This window comes from Schistocerca americana, chromosome 8 (genome assembly GCF_021461395.2).
Source record: "Schistocerca americana isolate TAMUIC-IGC-003095 chromosome 8, iqSchAmer2.1, whole genome shotgun sequence".
Taxonomy (NCBI): domain Eukaryota; kingdom Metazoa; phylum Arthropoda; class Insecta; order Orthoptera; family Acrididae; genus Schistocerca; species Schistocerca americana.
This window is the reverse complement of record NC_060126.1, coordinates 511,026,489-511,041,956: the sequence shown is the minus strand read 5'-3', so window position 1 is coordinate 511,041,956 and position 15,468 is coordinate 511,026,489. Positions and strand designations below refer to the sequence as shown.

Genomic DNA, 15,468 nt, shown 5'->3' with positions numbered 1-15,468 from the left:
GAAGTTTCTGAGTTGAATCAAATAGGATTCCATTATTATATACACTTTTACAGACATTGGCTGTACAGTTCAGTTCCTCTGTATTCTATTCATTTATTGAAATGTAGAGGCGCAAACTTGCTTGTTAAAAAAAGAAGAAAAATGTTTTCACAACCGACACTTCACAAATTTCTGTTTTTCCATGTACCGTTCTTCGGAAAGACTTAAACATGACTGTTACCTAGAGTAACACAAAAATCACAGTGTAGCATGAGGCAGTGGACTCCAGCACTCGTTGCGTGATGCTGGCGAGCCCGTGCCTTCGTCGCTGTACGGTTCGGTCTTCTCGTGCCGATACAGGGAGACCGGAGAGGATCGCTGCTGCGGCTGAGGTGACGGCTGATGGTACTCGGGACCTGGGGCCGTCGTGGGCTCGTCTGCTATGAGCGGCAGGAACTCTGTTCCCTGGAAGACATTTCAATTTTTATTCTGCCTTTTTTATTTTGTTTAGGACTGAAGTTTTGAAATCTCATTTGAGACTGATGAAGTAATGAAGTAATGTTTGAGGAAACAGAAAAAGCAGCCAAGAAAGGGTGTGTATGTGTGGGGTAACTCTCTTCTAACCTCCAAGCTCTACAAACATTCCCATACATACCAAGCTGTAATAGTATTCTTGGAAGAGAGATTGGTTAGGCACATCTCAGGGGTCTCACCCAGAGTAAATTTTTAACTCTGAAGTAGGTAGTGCCTTTGTGAAACATTCTGACGGGTGAGTACTATACGCCATACTGGGACTTAAGCCTGGACCTTTTCCTTTTGTTGGTACTGCTCTGCCCCACTGAGCTATCAAAGGATGACTCCTTTCTTCAAGATATTTTAGTCCAGTGCAGTGCACAGCAGAGCTGTGCTGAATTTGTGACAGCAAGGTTACTCAAGAGAGCCAATGATCTGATTCCCAGTCCCACTCTGGAGACAGTTTTAATTTGTTAGGTAGTTATGAAACTATGTACTGGGAATGTTCTTTTGATTGGCCACTGTTTATGAAAAGTTTTTAGTTTCGCACTCCTTTGTATTACGTGCATCAACTTTAATTGTTAGATTAGTTCTGTATGATAAAGCATGGTGTTTCTGTTTTTGTTGATGCCACTGTGTGAAGAAAGAAGAGATTGTTTTGGTGATATACTGTTCCTGAAAATTACTAAGTGAGTTACGGATCTCACTGTGTTCGTCAGACACGTCATTCTTCTGAGGCAAGCTGTGCTGTAAGTGGCCCTTGATATCCTGGATACTGGGAGAGAGATGATGTCTGAGCTGCTCCCATACATGTTCCATCAGGAACACATCTAGGAATGTTGCTGTTCATAGGAGTACTTCAAAATCACACAGACAGTTCATAGAGACATGCCATGCACGGAGGAGCCATGTCCTTTTGGAAAATGGTACCACGACAGTGTCGTATGAGATACAGTGCGTGGGGATGTGTGATATCCCTGAGGTAATGTGGTGCCATCAGAGTTATCTCGTTCACTATCAGCTGTCCCCTGAAGTTGTACCAGATGGTTTCCCACAAACATGATGCCAGAAGTAAAACCAATACGACTGTCAAAAACAGTGAAAGGATGTAACCTCTTCCCAGGTAGTCGGCATAGTTCCCAACAACAGTCATACAGGGTGGTGCAGAACTGTGACTCATCGCTGAATATATTCCAATGCCATTCAGTAGCAGTCTGGTTATGGTACCACTCCGAACACAACCGTTTGTATTGTGGTGCTAATGGGAGTCTACACACACAGGATGCTAATTCCATAGTCTGGCTGCTACAAGTCTTGAACCAGTGGTGCTAGATGACACAGAGTGTTGCAGGGAGCCCATTACACAGTGTTGGACAGTAGGTGCAGATGTGAAGGGGTTACAATGAGCTCAGTGCACAGTATTGCAATCCATCCTTGTGGTGTTCAGATTATTCCATAGGAACGTTGACAAAAAGTGTGCCTGCTCTCACATCTCCGTGCAGTCCGACATCGGGTCACTGTCACACCCGAATGCCCCACATATCAGGATACTGCATGATCAGGCCAGCCAGCCAAATGGAGCCCCACAGTGAGGCCCTTCTCAAACTCTTTCAGGTGCTGATAATGCTGTCTCATACAAGTACACAGCATCCCTGTGTCCCTCACAATGAGCACTCAACATCTAATGCTGTTCACACCTGTTATATATGCTACCGGGCCTGCTAACAACATTAATGCGCTCTGATGGAAGTTCTGCCTGTCACAGAGAATTACATCTTTAACCATTTACATACCCACCAATGGAGTGCAGGTTTAAAAAATTTCATGGACATCTGACTGTGTCTCGTAGGTGTATCACTGCTTTTGTCAGTCAGTGCACATCAGCACTCAGCATGAGCATGACCACCTCATCATCAGCAGCAGCTGCAGCAGCAGCTCTTTTAAATCCATTGCTAGACAGGTGCCTCCAACTGACTTTTACAAGCTTTATGGTCCTCAGTTATGTGCGTACATGCTCCTCCATTTTTCCTAACATCACTAGACACCCATTTTCCATTAAGTCATCATCTCATGTTCATTTTCCATTAAATCATCACCTCAGCCTCTTCCCAACTCTTTGGATCCAGCAAAGAACTTCGTTGCTCCATCCAACGTTTGTTCGTGTCCCACCCAAGTAAATTTTATTTTTGTTGGTCACAGTTACACTGCAGTCCACTGCCTGGTCAGTTTGCTAGTCTCCTGTCTCAAAAAACATGTGTTCCTTCAGTAGCTGCTGAGCTACTATAAGATACCGAATTTTTTCCATTAAAAGTTCATGCCTCACTGTCATATGTCAAAACTGGTTGACTGCAATCTTTACGTTTCATACACATCAGAATTGTACATTTGAAAATGCTAGTTAGTGTACCAAAACAAAAAATTTTTCGTCCTTTTTATTCTTGTTATTTCTTTACCTCGGCCATTATTGCACACAGAAATTAATTTAAATGCAGGTGTACTCAACTGAAGCACACACTGATTGTTCAGTTGAGGTTACTATGAAATGACTGAAACATCTCCAGTATGTTTGTGGAAACTCACTAAATGAAATTTTTTTTAAAAAATATGTTGTGATTTAGGTACTTCATTAGTCAGAAAGTACAAGCTTCCACATAAAACAGATAAAAAAGCCCCTTGACCTTGAGTGATATAACTACACTTTTTTTAAGAAGAAATTAACTTCACTGAACACTCTGAATCACTGTTCATTGTGGTTCACCTGCACTCACTCAGTTACTCATTCATCATGTTCTGTAGATCCCATCAAGAAGGAAAACCTTCACAGGTGTAGAATGAATCAACAAAAAAAAGAAGTAAATCATAGAAACTAAATTGTATACTGTATTAATGAACCACTTAATGTACTCGTGCTTATAGCACCTAAATTAGAAGTAAAGATGCTACTTGGAAAAAGTTGGTGGCTCCTCAGTCATATTAAATAGCTATTGGTTATCTCCTGTTAATAGCTTAATATTTCTTATTTATGGATTTGTCTGTCACTTCTTGGTAGAACAATTCCATACTTAAGGTTGCATAACAAGTAAACTGTTTTTGTTCCACTGATTTTTGTTTATTCCTAACTAGTTTTCAGGTTATTGGGCCATCTTAAGGAAACAGCTGACTTGTGTCCACAGGAGGTACTAGTTCTTAGATAACCAAACATTGTAAGCAAAGATAGAAACCACTTGTGCAGAATGTTGTGCACCAAACTTGTTTTTTAACAATGCAAATCACACTTCCTGGCAGATTAAAACTGTGTGCCAGACCGAGACTCGAACTCAGTACCTTTGTCTTTCGTGGGCAAGTGCTCTACCATCTGAGCTACCCGAGCACATCTCACGCCCCATCCTCACAGCTTTACTTCTGCCAATATCTTGTCTCCTACCTTCCAAACTTCACAGAAGCTCTCCTGCGAACCTTGCAGAACTAGCGCTCCTGGAAGAAAGGATATTGCGGTAACATGGCTTAGCCACAGCCTGGGGGATGTTTTCAGAATTAGATTTTCACCCTGCAGTGGAGTGTGCGCTGATATGAAACTTCCTGGCAGATTAAAACTGTGTGCTGGACCGAGACCCGAACTTGGGACCTTTGCCCTTCGCAGGCAAGTGCTCTGCCATCTGAGCTACCCAAGCATGACTCACGCCCCATCAAAATCTCATTATGTAAATCACACTTTATGCAATGGAAAATATTAATGCAGTAAATAATTAAACTACAAAATATTTTAGTATTACATAATACATGGCTATAAAGCCAAAGTTTGTGAGAGCATGACATCGGTTGAGAAACTGTCAAACTGGGTACTGTTCATATATGTTGTACAACAAACACGTTTTTTAACATTGTAAATTACATTTAAAAAAATGCATAATATTGAACAGAATAAATAATTAAAACAGGCAGTATTGCATATTAATATTTACTTGATTATATTGAATTTTTTTCAAAGAATACTGTTACTTATGTATGTAACTATAAAACCTGTTTACAGCATGCTACCACTTGTCATCCAGCTTTACAACAAACTTGGCTGTTGTCATGTAGATAACACATTGTTTTAATCATTTAATCTAGATACAGTCTTCAGATAACCTCACTACCTGCTCTTTCTACAAGTTAAGTTTTTATTTCTCTTTTGAACTGGTTTGTTGATTTTAGATTGGAGCTTGTTGAATATCTTCACACCAGAGCACAAAAGTCCACTCTAAATAGCAGACAAAGCAACAAACTCTACATTAAAATTATTTTCGTGTCTCATGTTGTAATCCCGTAAATCATAGCTCAGGTGAAAGAGGAGTAAATGTTTTGAGAAGTGAGCAAGGATTCCGAAATTCTTAAAGAAACAGAAAAGAAAAAAATATTTATCCTTTATGAATGTGGAACGCTGTGACCGTTATGAATAAAGGTTTCCAGAAGTTACCGCAACCAGTTGCCTGTTCTTTTATTCTTCAACTTTAATTTACCACAACTGGTTCTGAATCACCTAGCGATTCATCATCAGATGGCATATATTTATTGTATGTTTGCAGCATTGCAGAATTATTAGTATCCGCAAAACCCCCATAATGACTCTGAGCACTATGGGACTTAACATCTATGGTCATCAATCCCCTAGAACTTAGAACTACTTAAACCTAACTAACCTAAGGACAGCACACAACACCCAGTCATCACGAGGCAGAGAAAAAAAAACCCATAATGCTGCAAACATACAATAACTATGTACCATCTGATAAATCACAAGGCAATTCGAAACCGGTCATAAAAAAATAAAAATTGAAGAACAAATCAAAAGGCAACTGGTTGCAGTAATTTCTGAAACCTTTCTTAAAGAGACCTCTGCACAATGTGTAATTATCTATTTTACACAATACTCTTACTGCTCAACTCTTTATTTACTTGCACTATGCATAAGGCAGTGGACACTGGTGAGCTGAGTCAATACTTTTGCCTGTAGTTCAAGGCAATGAGATATGCTTCTAATTACAATGGCAAAGGTGCTGAATTGTACTTGTTGACTAGTTTATTTATTTGTTGACTCCATTTTAACTTATTAAACTAGACCCCATGGAATTTTAAATATGATGTTTCGTTTTTTCGAATGGCATTACTGTGTATCACTGGGAATAGTAGGTCATTTTTGCTTGTCTGAAATTGCATAACATGAGAAGTTGTGCGATTAAAACTTAAACTGTTTGCTGTGAACAAGTCTGAGGGCTGTTCAGCTTTCATCTGAGCTGTGTCTGGTAAACTGAATTTGGATGTTTGACTAGTATACTTCCGTCAACAGTGAACATAAAATTTCGTTAACCAATCTCTCATGTGACTGGAAGATAATGTATGTGGGTTAGGAATAAAAATAAGCACAGGACCAAACCTGTGATGTCCCACACATAATATCCTCCCTTTCTAATGTCAGTTTCATGCTTGTGACACAGTTTAATAATTATTTCTCTTTTGGAGTTACGACTCCTTCCATGCAAGAGGGATGCAGTTAACGCCACTTTAGTTGGCTAAAAATGGGAAGGCCTCAGACATGCTCAACCGATTCAGCTCATGTTTGAGCATGTCAGTTTTGTATCACCTAAAATGAAGTTCATGATGTGCAGTGAACTCAAAACTGATGACATCAATAGACAAGTTAAAACTGAGCATTTTTCATGATCATATATGGGGGCCACAAATGCATATTTTTCTGAGAGGTCGAGAAAAGTATCTTTTATGGCTTCAGCTTCGGTTCCTGACAGGTTAAGGCTCTTCGACAAAAGTGGTTTTTGCTGAGCTACTGAGGCAACTCGCTGGAGAGCAAAGGACCTGTATTTCATTCACACGTGCAGTCTGCAGTTTTATTTTCATATTTGTTTTTCCCATATCAGAATCGATGGAACAGAAGAGTTAATAAATTAACGAAATCAATAAGGAATAATAATAAGGTAAGTCAATCAATTTCTCAAACAATGTAGATTAGTGAAGAATTTATGTTTCAGTCCTTGTTATTCTACAACCGCTGTTTTAGTCACTCTGACACATATCTTTAGAGTCCTTTAAACAAGGCTTTATAATTGCAATTAATTTCTGTAAATCCAGTGGAAATCGAACAGCTGTATGAACACAGTAACAATCCATCATGAAGATCGATTTTCAGTTTGTGTGCATAAAAAAATGTGTCGTATGCATCAAAATTAATTTCGTAAAATATTTTTAAAACCAAATCTGTTTTCCACTGAATCAGGGGAAGCAACACTGAATTGCTCAAAGATCATATTCATCAACTGTTGTCAGTGCTATGAATATATTTGATTCAAATGATTATGTGGTAAGTACTGTTCTTCTAGCTGCTCAATGGAATGTGAGGATATATACCAGAGTGAGTAAAAGAGTGACTGTAAAATGAGCAGAACTAAAATTTTTATTCTTTACTAATCCAAGGTGTTTGAGAAGTTTTGTTTATCTACTTTGTTATTATTCCTTGCCGATTGATTTACATTATTAAAACTCCTATTCCCACCAATTCTGATACAGAGAAAAATATAGATGAAAAAAGACTGGAGATTGCTTGTGGGAACATAGTTCCTCCAGTTCCCAGCCAGTTGCCTTGGTTGCTCAGCCAGCATCACTTTTGTCGAAGGGCATTAAACTTACGGGTACATGACTAGAAGCCATAAAAGGTTCTTTTCTGGATTTCTTGGAAAATATGAGTTTGTGTGGTGATGAAAAGTATTCAATTTTCACTGTTTTGTTGATCTTGTTCATTTTCAGTTGACAGCCTATCATGAACATTATGGGTTATTTTCCTGAAAGTGGGAGGAGGGTTTTGAGTAAAAATGTCTTACAGTCCTTCATTTTATGTAGGGCACAAGCAACACCCAAACATGAGTCAAATTTGTTGGCCATGTCTGAAGCCTTCCCCTTGTAAGTATAATTTTGTGTTCCATATCATCAAAACCTTTGGCAAAGTCACAAAATATATTAATAGGATAATTTTTCTTGTTTAGCTCTGTCAGTTCTACATTTTTATTCAGTTTTTTTAATTGTTAGAAAACGGAAACATTTATGGAATGTGTTTATGATGTCAAAAGGAAACTACTGTAAAACTGAGAAACCCTATTCATTTTTTTTTCTTTTCTACCATACTTATTTTACAACCATTTTAGGAGTAAATAACAGTGTCTCATTTAACAAATACTTCAAAATAGCAATATGTGTACTTATTATTGGACAAAATGTTGTTATAAATGATATATTTCTGTGTGATTAGGTTGTATATTGCACCACCTCTGCTAAATACTGAGTTATACTAAATTCGGTTTCAATTCATTATTCTCTAACAATGCTTTAAGATGTTTACCTACATGTATTTAAAGAAATTTTATTTAAATAGCCAAAAATATTCCCAACATTAACAGTAAGCTTCAAGGGATTGCATCTTATTCTTAGTCAAATTTTACTAAATAATTTAATGATAAATGTATGTTTGATTTTACTCTCACCTGATAGTGCTGGTGGTAAGGTGACCCTTGGCCTGCCAGGTCCATTGTTCCTAGATGGTGCCAAGTAGCATATCCCGCTGACGGTGGGGGAGGTGGTGGTGGTGTCCCCAGGGAGTGAGTGGGTGGTGGTGTTGAGCTTCCAGGCACCGACCACGCCCCACTGCTTCCAATGTTTGCTGAAGGTGAGCTCATCGGCTGTGGTGATGTGATTGACCACGCAAAACTTGTCGGTGGGCTGAACATGCTTGCAGTTGTCGACTGTGGCTCAGAGTAGGTGACTGCCACAGAAGAATAATCGTTTGTCGTGAAGCAGTCAGTCATCCTACATTTACTTATCAGCACATAAATTTGATTATTTAGTAGAACTTCTGGATATTAGTGAATGTATGCATGGATGATAAAATGAGTTTTCTTAAAGTCATTTTAATTTTTAAATAAATCTCTACTGCTGCTATAAACCTAAATCTTAGCAAAAAAATAACTGCTGTGTTTGGTTGTCTGGGAAAATTTCTGAGCAGCTGCAACAATTTATAGTTGACTTCCTTTCTAATGTACTACTTACGTTGCTTCTACTCCCTTGTATCCTGTCTCCCTAGCTTATCACATCATCATTGCTCTAGTTTAGTCTGTGTTACACTGCCATTTTGGTTATAAATTTACCTGCAACAATTAATTCTGTGTAACCAAAATTTGTTTCCATCCTCCTTGAATGTAATTTTTTCATTCTATCTTCATGTTTGTTACTTATTTCTCTTTCATATATGGTGATTTTATGAGATGTTTTTTACTAAGACACAATTCAACATTTTAAGTGAAGTAGGTAGTCTTTTATGAATGGCAATGGGTTCTAACAAGTCTGGCGTAAGGCAAACAATGTTTTGTTGTATCTCAGTATTTTTAAATGTTTAATACACTTATCTCAAACTGTTTTAGTTTATCTGATGGTAATCACACTACTGTGTGTACCCAAAGAATCAAATACAGTAAAAGAATCAAAATCTACAAACAAAAATATTGTGGAATATGTTCTTAGGTATGGTACTATTCAGGTACATGGAATAGTGACCATTCCAAAATAGGTCAATGATTATAATTGGCAAAGGAAATTTTACTTTATTCGTGAAAGATTTATATTGTCAACACAATAGAAGCATATACAGTTATATGAAATGAACAGTAATAAATGAGAAGGAAGAGAATACATGTAGGTAAATGTCTTTAAGCATCATTAGGGAATAATGAATTGAAACTGAATTTTGTATCTGTTTTTAAGGATAATATCCTACTCTCGTGCATGTGACATGATCTCAAGTGAAAGCGTGTAAGGTCCTTATGGAAACACATGAATTATTATTTCAATGACCAATATGTTTATCTATGTAGTAACAAGCTGATTATTAACATTGAAACAAGCACTAGCATATGATTAAATAAGTGTTTGTCACCACTCCAATTTTGATTTGTTACTTCAGTAGGGTGAAGTGTGTGGTGTATAATGCCTCACTAGATTCGAGGGTAACTGCACTACTACTTAAATATGTTACTGAGGATAGCACAATTAAGGCTGAATATCAAAAAATCATTATGTGCATATGATTACATTAGAGTCAGAGATTTGAATGTTCCCAAGGTATCTAATTCCTGCCATTGGGATCAGGGCAAGATAATTCTGGGAAATGCTTGTACCATCTCATGGCACCTCTGCCAGCAAGTTCAGCTCACAACCAACTGAAGGCAAAAGTCATATGGCTCTTGAGGATGAACTGCTGAGAGTGAAAGATGAATGCTTGGGAGTGCAGTATATAACTGTGAGAGTCTGGCCAAAGTATGGTATCACATACAGAAGAGTTGCAGGTATTTCAGGTATAGGACCAAAGATTGGGGTTAAAATGCCCACATTGTAAAAAATTCACCATTAGCAAACCCAACAAGAAGTCTTGGAATAAATGCAACTATTATAATGTAAAAAAAGATAGCATGGGTGTAAATTTGTAACTTGGACTGTGTAAAGTGCAACTAAACAGACAAAGATCAGCAATTAATGTTGCTTTTGAAATTAACAGTCGTCATCTACATGACACATCTCTGCAGGGATTAAGTTGATTATCTACTCAATAGATATGTGCAGTGGATGTGAATGGCAGCTAGAAACTGGTGTACTGAAGAAGAGTATCACATATATTGGGATAGAATTTAAGATAGTAAGCAACAGAATAACATATCAGACACTGCAACATAAATGGTTCAATGTTGCCCAATCACTGTCATGACCTTCCCAAGAACAAAGATGAAGATGAAAACGATGACTTTATAAAATGTGGGAGAGCGTCATATCATCTTTATCAAAGGAGAAGAAGAGAGGTTTTTTTTATATCAGAGTGAGGAAAGAAGAAATGTTCTGAAAAACAACAAAGGGAAAAAATAAGTACAATGGTTTACTTCTCTCACAAGCACTGTTTACCCATAGATTCCCCTCTCAAGCATTGTGATTGTTTCTATCTTTCCCTTTATATTACATTTTAGAGACTAATCATTTGAAAAGTCACTCATAATTCCCCAAAACAGTCAATTTTGTAGATACGAGGGTAACCTCTAATAGATAAATTTATACAACATATTTAAACATCTGCTTCAGATGGTTCCACTATTACCTGCATCCTACAGTTGGGTCCATTCATTCCATGATTCATTCATTCATTGCCTTCCACACATTCCATCAAGGAGAATCTACAGGATTATTGAATGAGGCAAGCTATACATTGATAAAAGACAAGCAAACCATAGAAATTTGATCTGTATACTGTATTAAAACTGCTTAGTGACATTCATTGATGTGCCATCTGAATTTAATCAAATGTATTAGAAAGAAAATTGCATCTTCTTGTATACTATAGAGCTGTTGTTTATCTGTTATTACTAGCTTAATGTACATGTACTTGTTTGAAGAATATTCTGAACAATTAGAACAAATGAATTGGCCACCCAGATCACCCAACATGGATCCCACCGAACACATATGCGGCATAATCGAGAAGTCAGTTTGTGCAAAAAATCGTGCACCAGCAACACTTTTGTAGTTGTGGATGGCTATAGAGGCAACATGGTTCAATATTTCTGCAGGGAGCTTCCAATGAGCTGTTGAATCCATGTCAACTAAACTGCTGCACTGTGCTGAGAAAAAGTAGGTGTGACACGATGTTAGGAGCTATTCTACAAGTTTTGTCACTTCAGTGTATAAATTATTACAGTGGTATTTTTCAAATAAATTTATTGTTTAGGGTTCCATAACTCAATCAGTAAAAAAGGGGCCACTATAAGACCACTTTCTTGTCGACCTACGTCTGTCAGCATCCCTTTTTCTCTGAAGCTGGTTGATGTATGTCACATACTAAGTTCTACTGTCCCTTGGCAGTGTGAAAAATTTAAGCTTCTAAGTCAATACAGTCAAAAGATACAGCTATTTGTGTTGCATATATTGATACTTGAAAACTCACTCATCAAAACTTACAGGGTACTTCCTGTTAACTTAGAATCATGAAATTTGACAAGAAGCAAGGTTTCACAGTACCAGTAAAGGAAAAAATCTGAAAAATTTGAATTTGTAACTATATCACATAAAAAATATTTTTGCCATTTGTTGTTCACCTGTCTGTCTGTCTGTCTGTCTGTCTGTCTGTCCCTTTTCCTGAGGAACAGGTACAGGCATCAAGTTCAAATTTATATCACATGCTGCAGTCTACAGTCCCTTAGATGTGTAAAAAAAAGTTAAGCTTCTAAGTAAATGAAATCAAAAGGTATGGCCATACATCTCACATATCTTGATACTCACAAAATGAGTTGTGGAAACCTAGAATTGAAATATCTTTATATACATCTTGGGGATCATGGTCTATCAGTAAGGCATGCACCTGGAAACTGCATAGGATTGAGCCTCAGTGTGACTACAGCTTTTCCTGTCTTTATTTTAAACTAGCCTTCCCATATCAGTGAGGTGAGAAGTCACCAGAAACGATGATTGGTTTGGACTTAATGTTAAACTGTTGGTGCCATTTCTCCTGTTGGATGACTGGGGTAGGTTAGGGACACACAAGCTGCTGAAGTGGCGTCCAGTAGAAGTACCTGCACCAGGCCAGTGAGGCACATGAAATCATTATTATTATCTACATGCATAATTAAGTTTGTCAAGAAGAAAGTCCAGGAATGCCACAATAACATTTGTCAACTCCAAGGAGGCCTATGACTCCACGGATAGAGAAACACTCTTTGACCCACTGGAAGAAGTGAAGGTCAACAACAAGACCAAGAAAGCTAATCCAGGAAACATTAACAAGAACAACATTCAAAGTGAAGTTTATGGGAGAGATCTCAGAGCCATTCGAAATCAAGACAGGAGTGAGACAGGGAGATGGCCTGTCCCCCATTCTGTTTAACTCTGTTATGGAGAAAATAATTGGGACATGGGATAAAGGAGTCAATGGGGTAAAGGTGGGGAGACAGAAGGATAGAACCATCAACATAAAATGCCTGACTTTAGCTAATGATATAGCTGTCATAACAAATAACAGAAAAGAAGCCAAAGATGCTCTAGAGACAACACGAAACCTGAGCCAAAACAGGACTACAAATCTCATATGAAAAAATGCTGTGCATGAAGACAAAATCCTACAGACAGACCCACTGGTAATGTAGTATGGAAAGATAACACAAGTAGAAAGTTTCATATGCCTGGGAGAGATTACACAGAAAACATGGCTGCACTCAACATCCAATGAAGAAACGCTCACCAAACTACAAAAATCATACACACTTACATGGAACCATTACAACAAAAGAAGTGTTTCTTTCAATACCAGATTAAGTCACTATAGTGGAGTAGTCTTACCAGAGGCCTTGTATACCTCAAAAACAACAGTAATCAAGGGAAGAACGAAAATGAAGGAGACAGAAAAAAAAGAGAGGAAAATACTGAGAATGATCTATGGGCAAGCTTAGAGAGAGGAGATCTGTAAACAGAGACTGATAAAAGAACTTTACAAACAGACAGACAATTACAAACAACATCAGGAAAGAAGGGCAAAGTTCTTCAGATATATACATATGACGAATGAAAACAGACTGACCAGTGAAAACCAACTGGATAAAGGAAATTGTGGAAGACCTCATGAAACTGAATGTCTTCAACAAGAAATGACAGACAGGGAGAAATACATACACAAAATCAGAGAACAGAAGTTTCAGCAAACACCCAAAAAGAAGAAAACAGGAAAGAAGTGAACAGAACAGAGGAAGAAGGAACACAGTGAATATATGAGATATTTTTGAGAATAAAAAAGAAAGAGAAAGAAAAAAATACCATGAGAATTGATTGTGCTTTAATTCTCACCTTGTGGAGGAATTAATGATAATACTAATACTACTACTACTACTACTACTGGTAATAATAATAATAATAATAATAATAAAGTTTGAACTGAATCCTCAGAGTAAGAGTCCTACTTGCACTTCTCCTGTTTTTTACTTCTCCAAATGCCGAGTTCTGTTTATGGTACATTAATAACTGTCATACAGCTTTTTAACAAATACTGCTGCTTGCCCGTTAGCTAAAGAATGTTTCATTCCATGCACTCAAATAATTTTTAGAAACAGTGTCTAATGAGGTACATTTTTAATTTTTTGTTGAGTTGTTCCCAATTTCTTGTTTTGTGTAGGATGAGAGTTGTGGAATATCTCCCTGCTAGAGTGCACATCTTCATCCTGAACACTCGGGAAGGAGGCAAAGTTTACATCAGAATTATGTCTGTGTCATATATTGTGACTGCATAACTTGCAGTACAACTGCAACTGATTTTTTTTTATCGGAAACAAAAACTATTATGGGATATATGTCTTGGGAAATGAGTGTAAGAATTCCAAGATCCTTAAAAGTCCTCTGCAAGAGATACTGATACCTGTTTTTCATAACATTCTTACTTCTTGCTTCTGCTGAATGCATAATTTATTTTTCAGTACTGACTCAGAAGACAATTCCAGAAGACAACATGGGGGGACAATACATAGAGTAGGGCAATGCTCTTGCCTATAGGTCAGCACAGTAAGAGATGCTTCCAATGATATAAAATACTGAACTGAGCTTCTTGATTAGTTTATCTATGTGTTGACTCAATTTTGAGTTGTTATCCAGGTGAACCCCAAGGACTTTTATTCTGTGGTACTACTGGTCACTATTGCTGGTCTGAAATTTGATAATGTGAGTCTTTGTGATTTTAACAGTTAAGTCACTAGCTGTGAAACAGTTGGAAGCCTGTTCACCTGTTACCTGGACTGTGTCTGTTAAAGATGTGTTTAGACCCTTGATTATATGATTGTGTCATCAGCAAACAGGTTTCGAAACACCTTTTAAAGTCACTGAAAGATCATTTATGCATGCTGGAAACAAGTGGGCCAAGTACTTAACCTTGTGGCACTTCACATGTTATATTCATCCATTCTGAAGCTAGTTCCAAGCCAGTGACACAGTCTGCTAATGACACCCTTTGCTTTCTCTGCCAAAGGTAAGACTCCTTTCAAACAAGAGGGACACTATAAGTGCATCAACATTTTAGTTTGCCAAGAATAATTTTGTGATTCACACACAAAGGCATGCCACCACCATGATAACTTTTTTCATACTTAGTTCTGCTAGCATTTCATTTGTGAGATCTTGTATTATTGTTTTCTCTGTGGAAAAGCCTTTATGAAAGTTACATTGAGAGAAAGTTAAATAATTCTGCTCAGTATATGAGTCAGTATTCTATCTATATTTAAGTCTGTCGGGAATTATGCCCAGAATCACATTTACACATTATCAGTATTGTAACAACAATGCACAAATGTGGCAAAACAACAGGAGGTCGTATTTGAAAAATAATGTTTAAGACCTTATTATGTACTGCTAGAGAACAAGCTACCACTCAAAACTGATAGTGGTAAATAAAATATAAAGAAGCAGCTCTGGTGGATCATTATTACGTTAGAATACATTTCATACAAGTTCTTTGCTTTGTTCTAGTCTGAGCCAAGTAAAGAATGTGATTCTTGACAGCTCTGCTATGACCTTTACCACCATAATTAAGATTTTGTCACTGATTTGTCTTCCTTTTCACTTTTAACCATATATTATGTTGTAAATGTCTTTGTGATTTTAATTTTTTGTATCTTGTAGCTGAACTTGTATTTATATGTACACATATTTTCCCTGTGTCAGTCACTGTGGCATAAATATCATTGTATTTTTGACATAACATTTCCCCACATCACATCTCACTCACTCACACTCTCATGTGTGTTTCATAATAATATGTTATGAAAGAATAGTTGCTACAAACCATATAGTAGAGATACTGAGTTGCAGATTGCCACAACGAAAAGACTGCCAAAATAAGTAAGCTTTTGGCCAAAAAGGCCTTCA

The 15,468-nt window shown here is 37.3% G+C and overlaps 1 protein-coding gene across 1 annotated transcript in view; it reads right to left on the bottom strand.

The window, feature by feature from the left end:
- Window positions 1-237: 237 nt before the first annotated feature.
- Window positions 238-15,468, bottom strand: part of LOC124545948 (T-related protein-like) — a 204,005-nt gene continuing 188,774 nt past the window's right edge. The window contains exons 7-8 of the mRNA XM_047124910.1: window positions 8,022-8,299; window positions 238-444 (exon numbers count right to left, since the gene is read on the bottom strand). Of these exons, the coding sequence (XP_046980866.1) occupies window positions 238-444; window positions 8,022-8,299 (485 nt within the window). The remainder of the gene's footprint in view (window positions 445-8,021; window positions 8,300-15,468) is intronic.